At 47.9% G+C, this 14,148-nt stretch overlaps 1 protein-coding gene and 1 non-coding gene across 2 annotated transcripts; both read right to left on the bottom strand.

The window, feature by feature from the left end:
- Positions 1 to 10,764: 10,764 nt before the first annotated feature.
- On the bottom strand, positions 10,765 to 11,751 carry LOC119364738 (probable calcium-binding protein CML22). The gene has a single exon (XM_037630251.1). It carries the CDS (start codon positions 11,664 to 11,666, stop codon positions 11,022 to 11,024), a length of 645 nt encoding a protein of 214 aa, XP_037486148.1. The 5' UTR covers positions 11,667 to 11,751; the 3' UTR covers positions 10,765 to 11,021.
- A 554-nt stretch (positions 11,752 to 12,305) lies between these two features.
- TRNAL-UAA lies at positions 12,306 to 12,388 on the bottom strand. Its single transcript has one exon. It is a non-coding gene; the product is annotated as a tRNA-Leu (tRNA).
- Between the last annotated feature and the right edge of the window lie 1,760 nt (positions 12,389 to 14,148).

The following is a 14,148-nucleotide window of genomic DNA, read 5'->3' on the forward strand; positions in this document are numbered from 1 at the left end:
GAATTGCATGATTCTGAGAATGTTCAGCTGAGTGCACATCTGAAGAGCTTCACCAAAGTACTCAGGATCCTTCTCCATATAGTCTGTGTCGATGGAGCGCACATCAACATAGAGATTCTTCTTGGCCTTGAGCACATCAAAGAATATGGCAAACTGAAACCGGTTCCAGAACGGACGATTGACCAAAGTGGGTTCTTGGTCTTCCACATAAGGGTTGCGGCGACGCCTTGCCCAGTACTTCTTGGCATTCATTTGAGGCACAGTTTTGCCCTTTGGCTTCGGCTTGACGATAGACTTCTTCTTGAGTTGAGGTGGAGGTGGAGCACTAGAGGAACCTCCTGCTGACTCTGATGTGCGGTAACGCTTCGACGTGGCACGACCGGGGTTGACACGGCGAGCATGATGCTCAGGATGTTCATCACCTGGAACCAAACACAAGAACACGCAAAACAACCAGAAAGAACGAGCATAAGCCACCAAACACAACAAAAAGGATCAATGAATGGTAGAAACATGATGGAATTTGGCAGGCAGCGGTAGTACCGCGACCTGGAGGCGGTAGTACCGCTCCAAGCGGTAGTACCGCTCCAATGAGAGCGGTAGTACCGCTCGAAGCGGGGAAACAGCGGTTTCCTACTACCGTGGTCAGATCCGGCACTACCGGCCTACCAAATTCAAAAATATTCCTACCAAACGTTAATCCAGAACGTCTAGTTGCCTTCTCCACCCTACTCAAGCCTAGATTTAGCCAAAAATCTAGAGATGCAACCACTATTGCCCCTAAGATGCTAGATCTGAAATATAGACACAAAGAGAGAGGGAGAGAGGGAACGGGGGCAATACCGGCATCCATGGCAAGAGGACGAGGTGGGGATCGACTCCACCGAAGGAAATGGAGAGGGACGCCCCGAAGAAGAAGATCCACCGGAGCCCTCCCGCGGCGAGACATTGCTGGAGAGACGAAGAGGAGCGAGGGGGCGAAGCGAATGGGTATGGGGGAGAGAAACCTCCCCCTGCCCCGATATAACCCCCTGATCCGCCCCGCAGCAGTAGTACCACGCACCACCAGCGGTAGTACCGCCCAGCACGCCACGACAACTAGACAAAAGCGACTAAGCTCAAAAAAAGAGAGAAACCAATGGCAAAACGACTAGGAAACAAACACACTAGCAAGGGGCCAAGACACACCTCTTCAAGAGAGGACAGTGGCCAAGGCCACCTATGTTTGAGTCAAGAGGTATGGCACCGCGAAGATTTTAACCTTGGGCCCATGACCAAAACTCGTCCTTGAAGCACAAGTACCATCGAAGATGGTTAAAGTGAAAGACTTGATCAATTTATGCCTAATGGGGGGAGCGAGAGTTCATTGAGAGAACAACACTCCCCCTATGTCCATGCCTACACCTAAACTAGACCACGTTGAATGTGGTGGGATGTGCATGGGTTCAAGATACATTGCTCAAATCAATGATATTTAGCTCATGCCTTAACTCGCGAAATCTTGCTTCATCCAAGGGCTTGGTGAAAATATCTGCAAGGTTATCATTAGTGTTGACAGACTTGAGATCGATCTCCCCTCGCCTAATGTGATCCCGGATGAAGTGATACCGAATCTCAATATGCTTTGTCTTGAAATGTTGCACCGGGTTGAGAGAAATCTTGATGGCACTTTCATTATCACACCAGAGAGGCACTTTGTCACAAATGACACCGTACTCCTTTAAAGTTTGCCTGATCCATAAGGGTTGTGCACAACAACTACCGCCGCCACATATTACGCTTCGGTGGACGAGAGAGACACACAACTTTGCTTCTTGGAAGACCAACTCACCAAAGAGCAACTAAGAAATTGGCACCCTCCGAGAGTGGACTTCCTATCCACTTTGTCTCCTGCCCAATCGGAATCCGTATATCCTTCAAGCTTGAAGTTTGCTCATCTTGGGTACCATAAGCCAAAGTTTGGGGTATGAGCCAAATATCGAAAGATTCGCTTGATCGCCACATAGTGGCTTTCCTTCGGTGCGGCTTGAAACCGTGCACATATTCCCACACTCAACATGATATCCGGTCTAGATGCACAAAGGTAAAGCAAGGAGCCAATCATGGAGCGATATACCTTTTGATCCACCGCTTTACCATTGGGATCAATGTCAAGTTGGCACTTGGTGGGCATTGGAGTGGAAGCCGGCTTGACATCACTTAGCTTGAATCTTTTTAGCATGTCTTGAGTGTATTTGGCTTGATTGATGAAAGTACCTTCTCTTCTTTGCTTGATGTCGAAACCGAGGAAGAACTTCAACTCTCCCATCGATGACATCTTGAACTTAGAGGTCATGAGAGCGGCAAATTCCTCATTGAAAGCTTTGTTAGGGGAACCAAAGATAATATCATCAACATATAGTTGGCATACAAACAACTCCCCTTTGACCTTCTTAGTAAAAAGAGTGGGATCGATTTGCCCAACCTCAAATCCACGATCTTGTAACCACTCGGTAAGGTGGTCATACCACGCACATGGGGCTTGTTTAAGGCCATAGAGTGCCTTATCGAGTTGATACACATGATCCGGGAAGTAGGGATCCTCGAACCTAGGGGGTTGCTTGACATAAACCAACTCATTAATAGGACCATTAAGAAAAGCACTTTTCACATCCATTTGTTGTAACTTAAAGTTGTGATGGGAAGCATAAGCAATCAACAAACGAATGGATTCAAGGCGAGCAACAGGAGCAAAGGCTTCACCGTAGTCGATATCCTCGACTTGGGAGTAGCCTTGTGCTACCAATCTTGCCTTGTTGCGAACGATGTTCCCATGAGCATCTTGCTTGTTCTTGAATATCCACTTGGTTCCAATGACGTTGTGTTTCCCCGACGGCCTTGGCACCAATCTCCACACCTTGTTGTACTCGAAGTTGTTGAGTTCTTCATGCATGGCATTGAGCCAATCCAGATCTTCGAGCGCCTCATAGACCTTTTGGGGTTCAACACAAGAGACAAACGCGTGATGTTCACAATAGTTTGCTAATTGTCAACGAGTGCTTACCCCCTTTCTTAGGCTTCCAACCACATTCTCCATGAGATGACCTTTGGTGGTGAGCTTGGAAGCAATCTTCGCGGCACGACGCTCTAATTCCTCCTCGGATGTGGAAGGAGGAGGGTTAACTTGATTATCTTGAGCGCGGTCTTGAGCTTGTTCTAGATCTTGAGCTTGCTCTTGATCTTGAACTTGCTCGAGGGGGAGAACTTGACCTTGGGCATCATTTGGTGGTTCACCACCATCTTGAGGTTGATCTTGCCCTTGGTCTTGTTCACGAGGTTGAGGGCCTTCACTTTATTCTTCGGAAGCGTGTGGGTCTTGGGAGGTGATGGCTCCACTTGAGTGGAGCATTGTCCTTATCCTTCGGCCACAAGGGGTTCCTCAATGGGTAGGATATGACCCACACCCATTCTTCTTATGGCTTGGGGAAGAATTTCATCACCTACATCACAAGTACCACTTTGCTCCACTTGGGAGCTGTTATTTTCGTCAAACTCCATGTTACACGTCTCCTCAATGAGTCCGGTGGACTTGTTGAGGACACGGTAAGCATGAGAGTTTGTAGCATAACCAACAAATATGCCCTCATAAGCTCTAGCCTCAAATTTAGACAAACGAACACCTTTCTTGAGAATGAAACACTTACACCCGAACACCCGGAAGTACTTGAGGTTGGGCTTGTTACCGGTAAGTATTTCATAAGGAGTCTTGTTCAAGACTTTGTGGAGATAGAGCCGATTTGATGCATGGCATGCTGTGTTGATGGCTTCAGCCCAAAAGTTGTAAGGTGACTTGAACTCCGCCATCATGGTCCTTGCCGCATCCATCAACGTCCGGTTCTTCCTCTCTGCTACATCATTCTGTTGAGGGGCGTAAGGTGCAGCATACTGATGCTTGATCCCCTCATCACTAAGAAACTCATCCAAGGTGTAGTTCTTGAATTTAGTGCCGTTGTCACTTCTTATTGTCAAGATCTTTGCATCATGTTGACATTGAGCTTCATTTGCAAAGTCGATGACGGTTTGCTGAGTTTCACTCTTCCTCTTGAAGAAATATACCCAAGTGTATCTTGAATAATCATCCACAATCACCAAGCAATACTTTCTACCCCCAAGACTATCAAAGGATGGAGGCCCAAAGAGGTCCATGTGAAGGAGCTCCAAGGGTCTCTTCGAGTAGATGATAGTCGTGGGAGGGTGAGCCTTCTCATGAAGCTTTCCTTCGATACACTCACTGCAAGCACGATCTTTGGCAAAACTAACATTTGTTAGTCCACGGACATGGTCCCCCTTGAGAAGACTTTGCAAAGATCTCATATTGACGTGGGCTAAACAGCGATGCCAAAGCCATCTCACATCAACTTTAGCCATTAGGCATGTCGCGGTCTTAGTGGGTCGCTCCGAAAAGTTAATCACATAGAGACCGTTCTCCACATGCCCAACAAAGGCTACTTTAAGAGTCTTGCTCCATAAGAGGGCCACGGTATCAATATCAAAGAAGGTGGCAAAGCCCATGAGTGCAAGTTGACGAACGGAAAGTAAATTGTATGCAAGGGACTAAACAAGCATGACTTTCTCGATCGTTAGATCATGAGAAATGACAACCTTGCCAAGACCCAATACCTTAGAAGATGAGGCATCACCCCACTCGACATTGGTGGGCATAGATGGGATCTTTTGCACGTCCACCACCAAGTCCTTGCTCCCGGTCATATGATTTGTTTCTCCACTATCGAGCAACCATGATCCCCCACCAGAAGCAAACACCTACAAGAGATCAATGCTTGGTTTTAGGTACCCATTTAGTAATGGGTCCTTTGATGTTAGTAACAAGGGTCTTAGGAACCCAAATAGACCATTCAATGTACTCATAAGGAGAACCAACAAATTTAGCATAAACATGCCCATCACTAGCACGACACAACACATAAGAAGGGTTAAAGTCGTCGGCTTTGTTGGAGGAGGTGGTTTTGCCCTTTTTGACATCAACACCCTTCACATTGTTCTTCTTCTCCTTAGGAGCACCCTCTCCCTCTTTCACAAAGGTTTGCTTGAGAGGAGGAGGTCGTTTGGTCTTGTCGTTCTTCTTCTTGTTCTTGGACTTGGGTGCGAACCCAATTCCCTCCTTGGCCACAACTTCCTTTTGATTGCTCAAAAGGTTGTTGAGGTTCTTCTCACCTTGAATGCATGCCACAAGGCCTTTCTCAAGTTTATCCTTCAATTTGGCATTCTCCTCCACAAGATGTACATGCTCACAACACGGGTTAGTGGCATATGCATTATCAATTAATACCATATGAGGAAAGGTGGCCTTTTCCTTGGTTAGCTTAACTTGGAGTTGAGCATGAGACTCCTTGAGGTTTGCATGAGCACCCTTCAAGACCTTGTGGGCCTTGTCAAGTACATCAAACTCCTCCTTGAGTCTAGCATGATCAACCCCAAGTTTAGCCTTCTCGAAAGTTAGCACACGAGACACAACAAGAGCATGATCAAGATCTTTCTTTAACTTGGCATGGTCATTGTTGTGTGACTCCTCAAGAGCCAAACGATGCCCACGCTCTTCCTCAAGAGCATTACAGAGATCTGATATCTCATTGGCATAGTCACGACTATGACCTTCCATCTTAAAGATGGTTTCTTCGTGAGCCTCAATCCTGTCATTGGCTTCACCAAGTTGTTCCAAGAGAGCAACAAAGTGCTTATTGGATTTGCCCTTGAGCTTACTCATAAAAGACTCAAATTCATTTACTTCCTCATTAGACCCCTCACTTTCATCAATGCCATCCGTCAAAGAGGGATTAGTAATGATGGTGGTTTTGATGTTGGGGGTTACCTTGTTGGTGGCTTTAGCCATGAGGCACTTGGCGGTGATGTTCTCGTTGGTGAATCGAAGAGAGACATCCGGGGAGTTGTGACAATGGCAACGGATGCCATGGCCATTGCTTCACCATCTTCATCATCATCGTCATCCTCACGGTATTCTTCTTGAACCACCAACCCTCGAGTAGGAGTCTTCTTGGTGAAGTTGTTATTGTTGGGGAAGGACTTGGCTTTGTCTTTTCGGATGAGCTTGCCACCATTGTCTTCCCGCTTCTCGTAAGGACAATCCGCAACGAAATGGCTCACATTGCCACAGTTGTAACAAGTTCTTACTCGTTGCTTGCCCTTGAAGCCACTTGAGTTGTTCTTGTTGAAATTGGGCCTTGAGTTCTTCTTGCTCCAAAATTGCCTTGAAGCAAGAGCCATGTGCTCATGATAATCATATTTTGTATCTTCGGGGTTGCTCTCCTCATCTTACTCTTCGTCCTCTTCTTCCACAATGACCTTGGCCTTCAAGGCAAGGTTGGGCTTATTTTCCCTTTAAGAGCGGAGCACCGCGTTATCGGCGGTCTTGTCCAAGATGCTCATTGCAACGAACTCATCCAACACTTCACTTGAAGTCATGGAGTGGAAGTCCGGTCTTTGACGAATGATGGAGGACATGGCCTTGTTGTAGGGCATCATGGCATTGAGGAACTTGCGCTTGATCCAATTGTCATCCATGTCCTTGCGCCCATAATCTCGGAGTGAGATGGCGAGTTTGGTTACTCTCCGAAAGAGCTCACGAGGTTCTTCATCTTATTTCATTGCAAACTCATCGACTTCATCTTGCACCACTTCATAGTTGGAGCGTTGAATGCTTGCGCTTCCCCGATAAAGAGACACAACGCATTGCCATGCGTCTTTGGCCATGGCATGGGGTCGGAGATGAGGGAGATCTTCGGGGAGGATAGCATCTTGGATGATGAAGAGAGCATTCTCATTGAATTGACTATCCACTGCTTCTCTAGGGGTGAAGTTGCTTTGGTCATGTGGATACAAACCTTCTTCAATGATTCTCCAAAGATTAGTATTCACATGATTTAAATGACGCTTGAAGCGATACACCCAAGAATCAAGATCCTCATTTTTCACAATCTTAGGAGGAGGGCCGGCATGATTTAAATGAGTAGAGGGAATCGGTCCTCCATACGTTGGAGGTTCCACATGGGCAAAGATGCCGGTGCCATTTCTACCACTAGTAGAAGGACCCTTCTCACTATTAGCTTCCCCCTTGTCGGAGTTAGCATCCATCACCTTGTTAGTGGGATCACCCACTTCCAACGGCAAGGTAGGTAGTTTAAGTCCTTCTAAGAATTTATTAAACATGTTTTCAACCGTGGTTGTCATGGAGGTTTTCAATGTGTCCAAGGCCACATTGAATTCCTCACGGGACACCGCGGTTTCCCCATCACCTGTAGACGAGATCGGATTCACACCGGAGTGCTCCTCCTCCCCACCATCTACGGTGTCAACCATACTCTTCGGGCGACAAAGTCCTTAATAAAGAGACGAGGCTCTGATACCAATTGAAAGGATCGATATAGTTGACTAGAGGGGGGTGAATAGGCAACTAATAATTTTTAGCTTTTCTTTACCAAATTAAACTTTGCATCAAAGTAGGTTGTCTAAAAATGCAACTATGTGAAAAACATATATGATGCAACAACAATAAGTGCACAAGCAAGCTAGGGATACAACACAAATAGCTTGCACAAGTAAAGGCACGAGATAACCAAGAGTGGAGCCGATGGAGACGAGGATGTGTTACCGAAGTTCCTTCCTTTTGAGTGGAAGTACGTCTCCGTTAGAGCGGTGTGGAGGCACAATGCTCCCCAAGAAGCCACTAGGGCCACCGTATTCTCCTCACGCCCTCACACAATGCAAGATGTCGTGATTCTACTATTGGTGCCCTTGAAGGCGGCGACCGAACCTTTACAAACAAGGTTGGGGCTATCTCCACAACTTAATTGGAGGCTCCCAAGGACACTACGAAGCTTCACCACAATGGACTATGGCTCCGAGGTGACCTCAACCATCTAGGGTGCTCAAACACCCAAGAGTAACAAGATCCGCTAGGGATTAGTGGGGGAATCAAATTTCTCTTGGTGGAAGTGTAGATTCGGGCCTTCTCAACCTATCCCGAGCAAATCAACAAGTTTGATTGGCTAGGGAGAGAGATCGGACGAAAATGGAGCTTGGAGCAACAATGGAGCTTCTTGGGGGAAGAGGTAGGTCAACTTTGGGGAAGAAGACCCCTTTATATAGTGGGGGGAACAATCCAACTGTTACCCCCCAAGCAGCCCCGCAGAGAGCGGTACTACCGCTGAACCAGCGGTACTATCGTCCCCTCCTAGCGGTACTACCGCGCACATGAGGGGAGCAGCGTCCTGGACCCAGAGCGGTACTACCGTGGTGGTAAGGGCGGTACTACCGCTTGGGAGCGGTACTACCGCCACTACTGCCGCAGCTAGTACCGCACAACCCGACACGAGAAAAAGAGGCCTCGAGTCGAGGCGGTAGTAGCCCGGAGCCTCAGCGGTACTACGGCGAAAGACAGCAAGCGGTACTACCGCTGAGGAGCGGTACTAACGCTTGATGTGCTTTGGCGGTACTACCGCTGTGGCCCGCGGTACTACCGCTGGGACCAGTCAGGGCAAGCTAGGAGAGGAAGGAGAACTCCATTGAAGCGGAAAGGAACAGCGGGTGCGATAAGGATGTGTACGTGTTGATTCCACCCTAGCCTTACCAAAGCGGATCCCCTCTTGATAGTATGGTGACTCCTACGAAACTAGTCCACCAACAGAGAAACGAAGGAGCTACACCGTCTTGAATACAACACCGAGGGGAGGGAATCGTCTCGTGCCAAAGGATGAATATGCCCTTACACCATCATTTTTGAAGTTATGAACATATTTGAAAATTCGTCTGAACATTTATGAGTTTGTGAACATATTTTGAGAACATATTTTTTTTAAATCTGCGAACAAATTTTGAAAACATAAGCATTTTTTTAATTTGCAAACAAATTTTGAAAGCATGGACATTTTTTGAATTTGTGACAATTTTTGAAAGTGGGAACATTTTTTGAAATGCCCGAACATTTTTTGAATTTGTGAAAAAAATAGCCAAGAATTTTTAGAATAGTGAATTAATTTTGAATACATGAACATTCTTTGGATTTGTAAAAAAAAATGGAAAGTGGGAACAATATTTAAATTACCCGAACATATTTGGAATTTGTGAACAAATATTTAAAATGCAAACATTTTTTGAATATGAAATTCTTTATTTTTTGTTTTTGAACTTTTTGTAAAAGAAGCGAGCAATATTTGAAGGTATGAACTTTTTTGGAAAAACAGGAATAAAAAAAAAGAAACAGAAAGAAGAAAAACGAAAAAGGAAAGGAAACGAAAAAAAGGAGAGAAAAGGAAAAGGAAACAGGACAAAAGAAAAATGAAAAACAAAAAAACAAAAAGGAAAAAGAAACAGGTTCAGGAACGTCCTAGAAGGTTCCTAAAACCAGAAAAAAAAAACCGGCTGGAAAACTGGTACAAGTTTCGTAATACCGGGTACTGTTGCGCGCGTTGGTTACGGGGCGGCCCATTTTGTTCGCAGGCCGCTGCCTCTTTGTGCGAATGATCGACAATCTGCCGCAGAATGCAGGATTTCGCATTTATGAGGACCTTGGACGTAACTATTGGCATGCACTGTCAGGGATAACTGCTGTTGTTGACGCGCCATAAAGCAGGGGATTTTGACATGCCGTGACCAATCCTGAAACCGAACGAGTCAGAGCGGCGGGATTAACTTGCTGGTCACCCTGGCTGCATCATTACCTGCCGTGTACTCTTACCAGGCCGTGTGCGACGTTGAATCAGGCAACAGGCCGCCGGCACGACGACCAAGCACATCACGTCACGTCGCTCTGCATCTGCATCTCTGTCGTCGTAGTAATTCGTAAATTCGTTATGCAGCTGCGTTGACGGCTCAATGAGGCCAGGACCGGGTGCAACATACTCCTTTGAAGTTTGAAGGCTTGACCTTGAACACGTAAAACCATCCGATTGTCAAAAAGGAAAAACAGAGGTTGAAACCCTTCCAAGGTCATCCCCTGAACTGACGTTCACATGTGTTTTCTTCCAATCGCGACGCACACGGACGTCAGCCATTTTTAGGCCAGGTTGAAGGTTGTGTGTGACTGACTATGGCCGACCAAGCCACGTCCGCCGGTTTGGCCGCCGAACGGCCCATGCACCGCCACGCGCCCACCCACGCCCGCGGCGCCTTCAACGGCCGTATCGGCCTCGTGCACGCACGCAGCGTGGGCCGATCGTGTGGGGAATGGCTGACCTGTCGCAATATGGCACGCGTCCCCGTCACTCCGCCAGGCGCCAGGGAGGTGTGCGCGGCCGTGGGCGCACGATCGATCGGCGACGTGGCCTACGCGTCGCTCTGTTACATGGGGCGGGCCCCGCAGGAAGCGCGTCGATCGGCCGACTGGCAGATCGCTGTGCCGCTAGCTCTTTGCTGCAATGCTCCTACTCTAGTCTAGGGGAGAGAGGACACAAAAAAAAATTGGCGGGAAGACACAAATATCTAATTCGTCTGGGGTAGCCACTGTGTTCATCATCACATGCATCGTGAAGTGCAATTAATGGCAAAATAGCGGGAAAAGGGACGGGTCAACTCAACTCTTGCCTCTTGGGGTGCACAATTGCACATTTCAGATCCAGTGGCATGAAGCACGCAGGCCAGCAGCGAGACTCTGCCGGAATGTTCGCAAATAACCAAGCTGAGACGCTGGATTCAACTCAACTCCAAGAGTTGACAGAATCTGACGCCAAGAGATGCGCTACAGTGTTTACATGCACACGACGAACAATAGTACAAAACCTTGTAGTTCTTCCAAGTAATTCTTGCGAGCAGCAAGCAGTACAACCATTAATCGGCAAGCCCATCAACATCTTAGCATAAGCGTGCGAAGGAACAAACAAACCAGAAAAAACGAGAAGAATTTCGGGAGCGGTTACACGGATTCCCCCCGGCCCGAGCCAAATATCTACATACACCTGCTACCAGCCAAGCATACAAAGCGCACATTCATCAGCATCAGTCGTAGTCGATCAGGCGAGCGCGGCGAGCCCGCCGCCGCGCATCATCTGGCGGAACTCGTGGAAGTCGACGCGGCCGTCGCCGTCCCGGTCCACCTGCCCGATCATGCGGCGGCACTCCTCGGCCGACCGGCCCTGCTTCAGCCCCAGCGACGCCAGCACCGCGCTCAGCTCGTCCACCGTGATGAACCCGTCGCCGTTGGCGTCGAACACACGGAACGCCTCCCGCATGTCCTCGTCGTCCTCCTCCGCCTCCGCCTCCTCGCCCGACGAGCCCTTCGCCCCGCCGCTGCCCGTCGACATAATGGTGCGGTAGAGCTCGCCGAACTCCTCCACGTCCACGCACCCGTCGCCGTCGGCGTCGATGCGCGCGATCATGGCGGCCAGCTCGTCCCCCGGCACGGGGATGCCCAGCTTGCCCAGCGAGTCCTCCAGCTCCTCCCGCGTGATGCGCCCGTCGCCGTTCCGGTCGAACAGCTCGAACACGCGCGCCAGCTCCGCGCGGTCCGCCGCCTTCACCGAGGGCGACATCTTGCTCGGGGCCGGGGACGCCGGCGGAGTTGGAGGCGACGGCGAGGGGGGCGCGGCGCAGCCGCGCACCGGGAGGATGGAGGAGAGGCTGGTCGGGATGTAGGAGAGGAGGCCGGAGGGTGGCATGGAGGGTGGTGTTGCTTTGCTCGCTGTGGAGGCTTTGAAGATCGCTCGAGTCGAGTTGGGTGGGGGAGAAGTTTGGTGGTGGTGGTGGCGCAAAGCTTTTGCCGTGGACCAGGGTTCTATTTATACCACTTTCTCGCGTCTTTCTTTCTTTTTCTTGTAAAAGGGATAAAGTGCTTCCGTGTCCTTGTATGTCAAGAGTTTAGTCGATGCGCGTGGGTTCGGACCCCACAGCCAGCATATTTCTTGTCTAACTTTTGACACGCAAAAAAAAAACATTTAAAAAGAGTTCAGTCGATGAAGAATTTCGGACCGACTCTATTTTCCCGGGTCTTATTTGACTTCCAAATAAAGCGTCATTTTGTCTTACTTAATTTGTTACTGAGGTTTCCCTAGCCTAGATGTAAATACTAGTAATATGTAATATATCCCACAGAAAAACGGTATGACTCGCAAAAATAAAGGACGAACAACGGTATGAATACGTTGTTCTGAAAGTACGTGTTCCATGTATAGGAACATGCTACTCTGGACATGTCTACGTATGAACCCATTTCACGAAATTGGCAAAAGTCGCATTTACATATTTTGGAAAAAATACATGTGTGTGCTTTTTTGCATGTCAATATTAAACAAAAAAAATGCTGGCTGTGGGGTTCGAACCCACGCGCACTTATGTGCAGAAGATCTTAAGTCTTCCCCCTTAACCACTCGGGCAAACCAGCTCTTGCTGTGACAAAGATACATGTTCCGTAAAATATACTATGATTGCACAAACTCACATATGATCATGCTAAATAACAGTAGAGGCAAAATGACACTTTATTTAATGCCTGGGTAGAAATATGGGGCTTGCTATAGTTGATCAACGTTGCTATTCGTGTATATATATATATATGGAAAATAAGAAAAGAGGAGAACTACTGAAAAAGTCTGAAATATGGTGTATATATGTGGAAAATAAGAGAAGAGCAATACGGGGAGGGGAGGGAAATTCTTTGGTATTTTTGAAATTATTAAATTTAACTTTTGAATTATTACGAGGCATATGATTTCCACATAACTTAAAAATGCAGCATTCTATTCTTTATTTCGGTGTGCTATATGCTTTGTCCCAGACTTGTTGCCACGATGGAACTAGAAGCTGAAAACTAATACATGAAGCAATATAAAATACATTTGACTTCTGTTTTGAGAATAAAAAATCTGGCCAGGTTACGGCATCTCCAAAAGCAGACCCTCGAATCGCCAGCAAACGTCCGGAACGGTGCTGTCCGGATGCGTTGACATCCAACATTGTCCCGCATCAGTCTGCAGACCAGTTCGCGTGTCCGTTTTCCCATAAACCGAAAGCAAACTAAGGAGGCTTTGCGGGGGTCCGGACCGCCGCTACGTCAAGCTCCGACACCCCCGGCCCACCCAAAACCACACCTAGACCCGGTCTTCATCTCTTTCCCCTTTCTCTGCATCTGCTTCCTCCCTGGTCGTCGCCGTTGTACCACCTTGGTCGTCCGTCAAGCCCTTGTAGGACCTCCGCTGCCTCCACCGCTCCACCCAGTCGCCACGCGCTTTGCCTACGCCGTCATTCGTCACCACTCGTCCGTCCACCATGCAGGTACCATCCACCCATGCGGATGCTGTCCGTGGGGTCACCACGTCCGGTAATTATTTGGTGAAATGCCCGTGTTAAAATTTTGACTTTTCCCCCCTTCTTTGAAGCAATGGATTTAAACATGGAGTCCATGTACGAGCACTACATTGAGTCGTCCAACGACTCGTCCGATGATGAGGGTTATGCGGGTACAACAACGATGATGCAAGCGTTTCTTCCAGATGTGGAGCGTGCGGAGCATGTGCTCTATTTCAAGGGATAGACCAATGACCATTGAGTGTTAGATTGGAACAGTGCACGCGGGCATTTGACGCTGATGGATGACTACTTCACCCCCGATGCCCTATTTGCTGACAATTTTCGTCGGTGCTTTGGAGTGCGAAAAAATGTGTTCGGTCGCATCGATAATGGCATCCGGTCCTATGATGACTACTTCATCTTGAACAAGGATGTTGTAGGAAGAATTAGATTCCTCTGTTAGCACAAGTGCATGGCTGCATAGTGAATGCTTGCATAAGGCACGACTATAGATTCGTGGGACAAGTACCTCTGAATATCTAAGAGCACATACGGAGACGCCATGGTCAGATTTGCTACTGGGGTGGTCAGGGTGTTTGGACCTCATTACTTGAGAGAACTAACAGTCACAAACACCGAGAGGCTCATGGCGCTCTTGGAAGCAAGAGGATGCCCATGGATGTTCAGATCTCTTGATTGCATGCATTGGAGATGAAAAAACTACCCAAAAGCTCTACAAGGACAATATCAGCGCCATGATAAGAAGCCCACCATCATTCTTGAAACAATTACATCACAGGACCTCTGAATTTGGCATGCTTTCTTTGGCATGTTTTGGTGTCACATTAACATCAA

The sequence above is a fragment of the Triticum dicoccoides genome, chromosome 2B (genome assembly GCF_002162155.2).
Source record: "Triticum dicoccoides isolate Atlit2015 ecotype Zavitan chromosome 2B, WEW_v2.0, whole genome shotgun sequence".
Lineage (NCBI taxonomy): Eukaryota > Viridiplantae > Streptophyta > Magnoliopsida > Poales > Poaceae > Triticum > Triticum dicoccoides.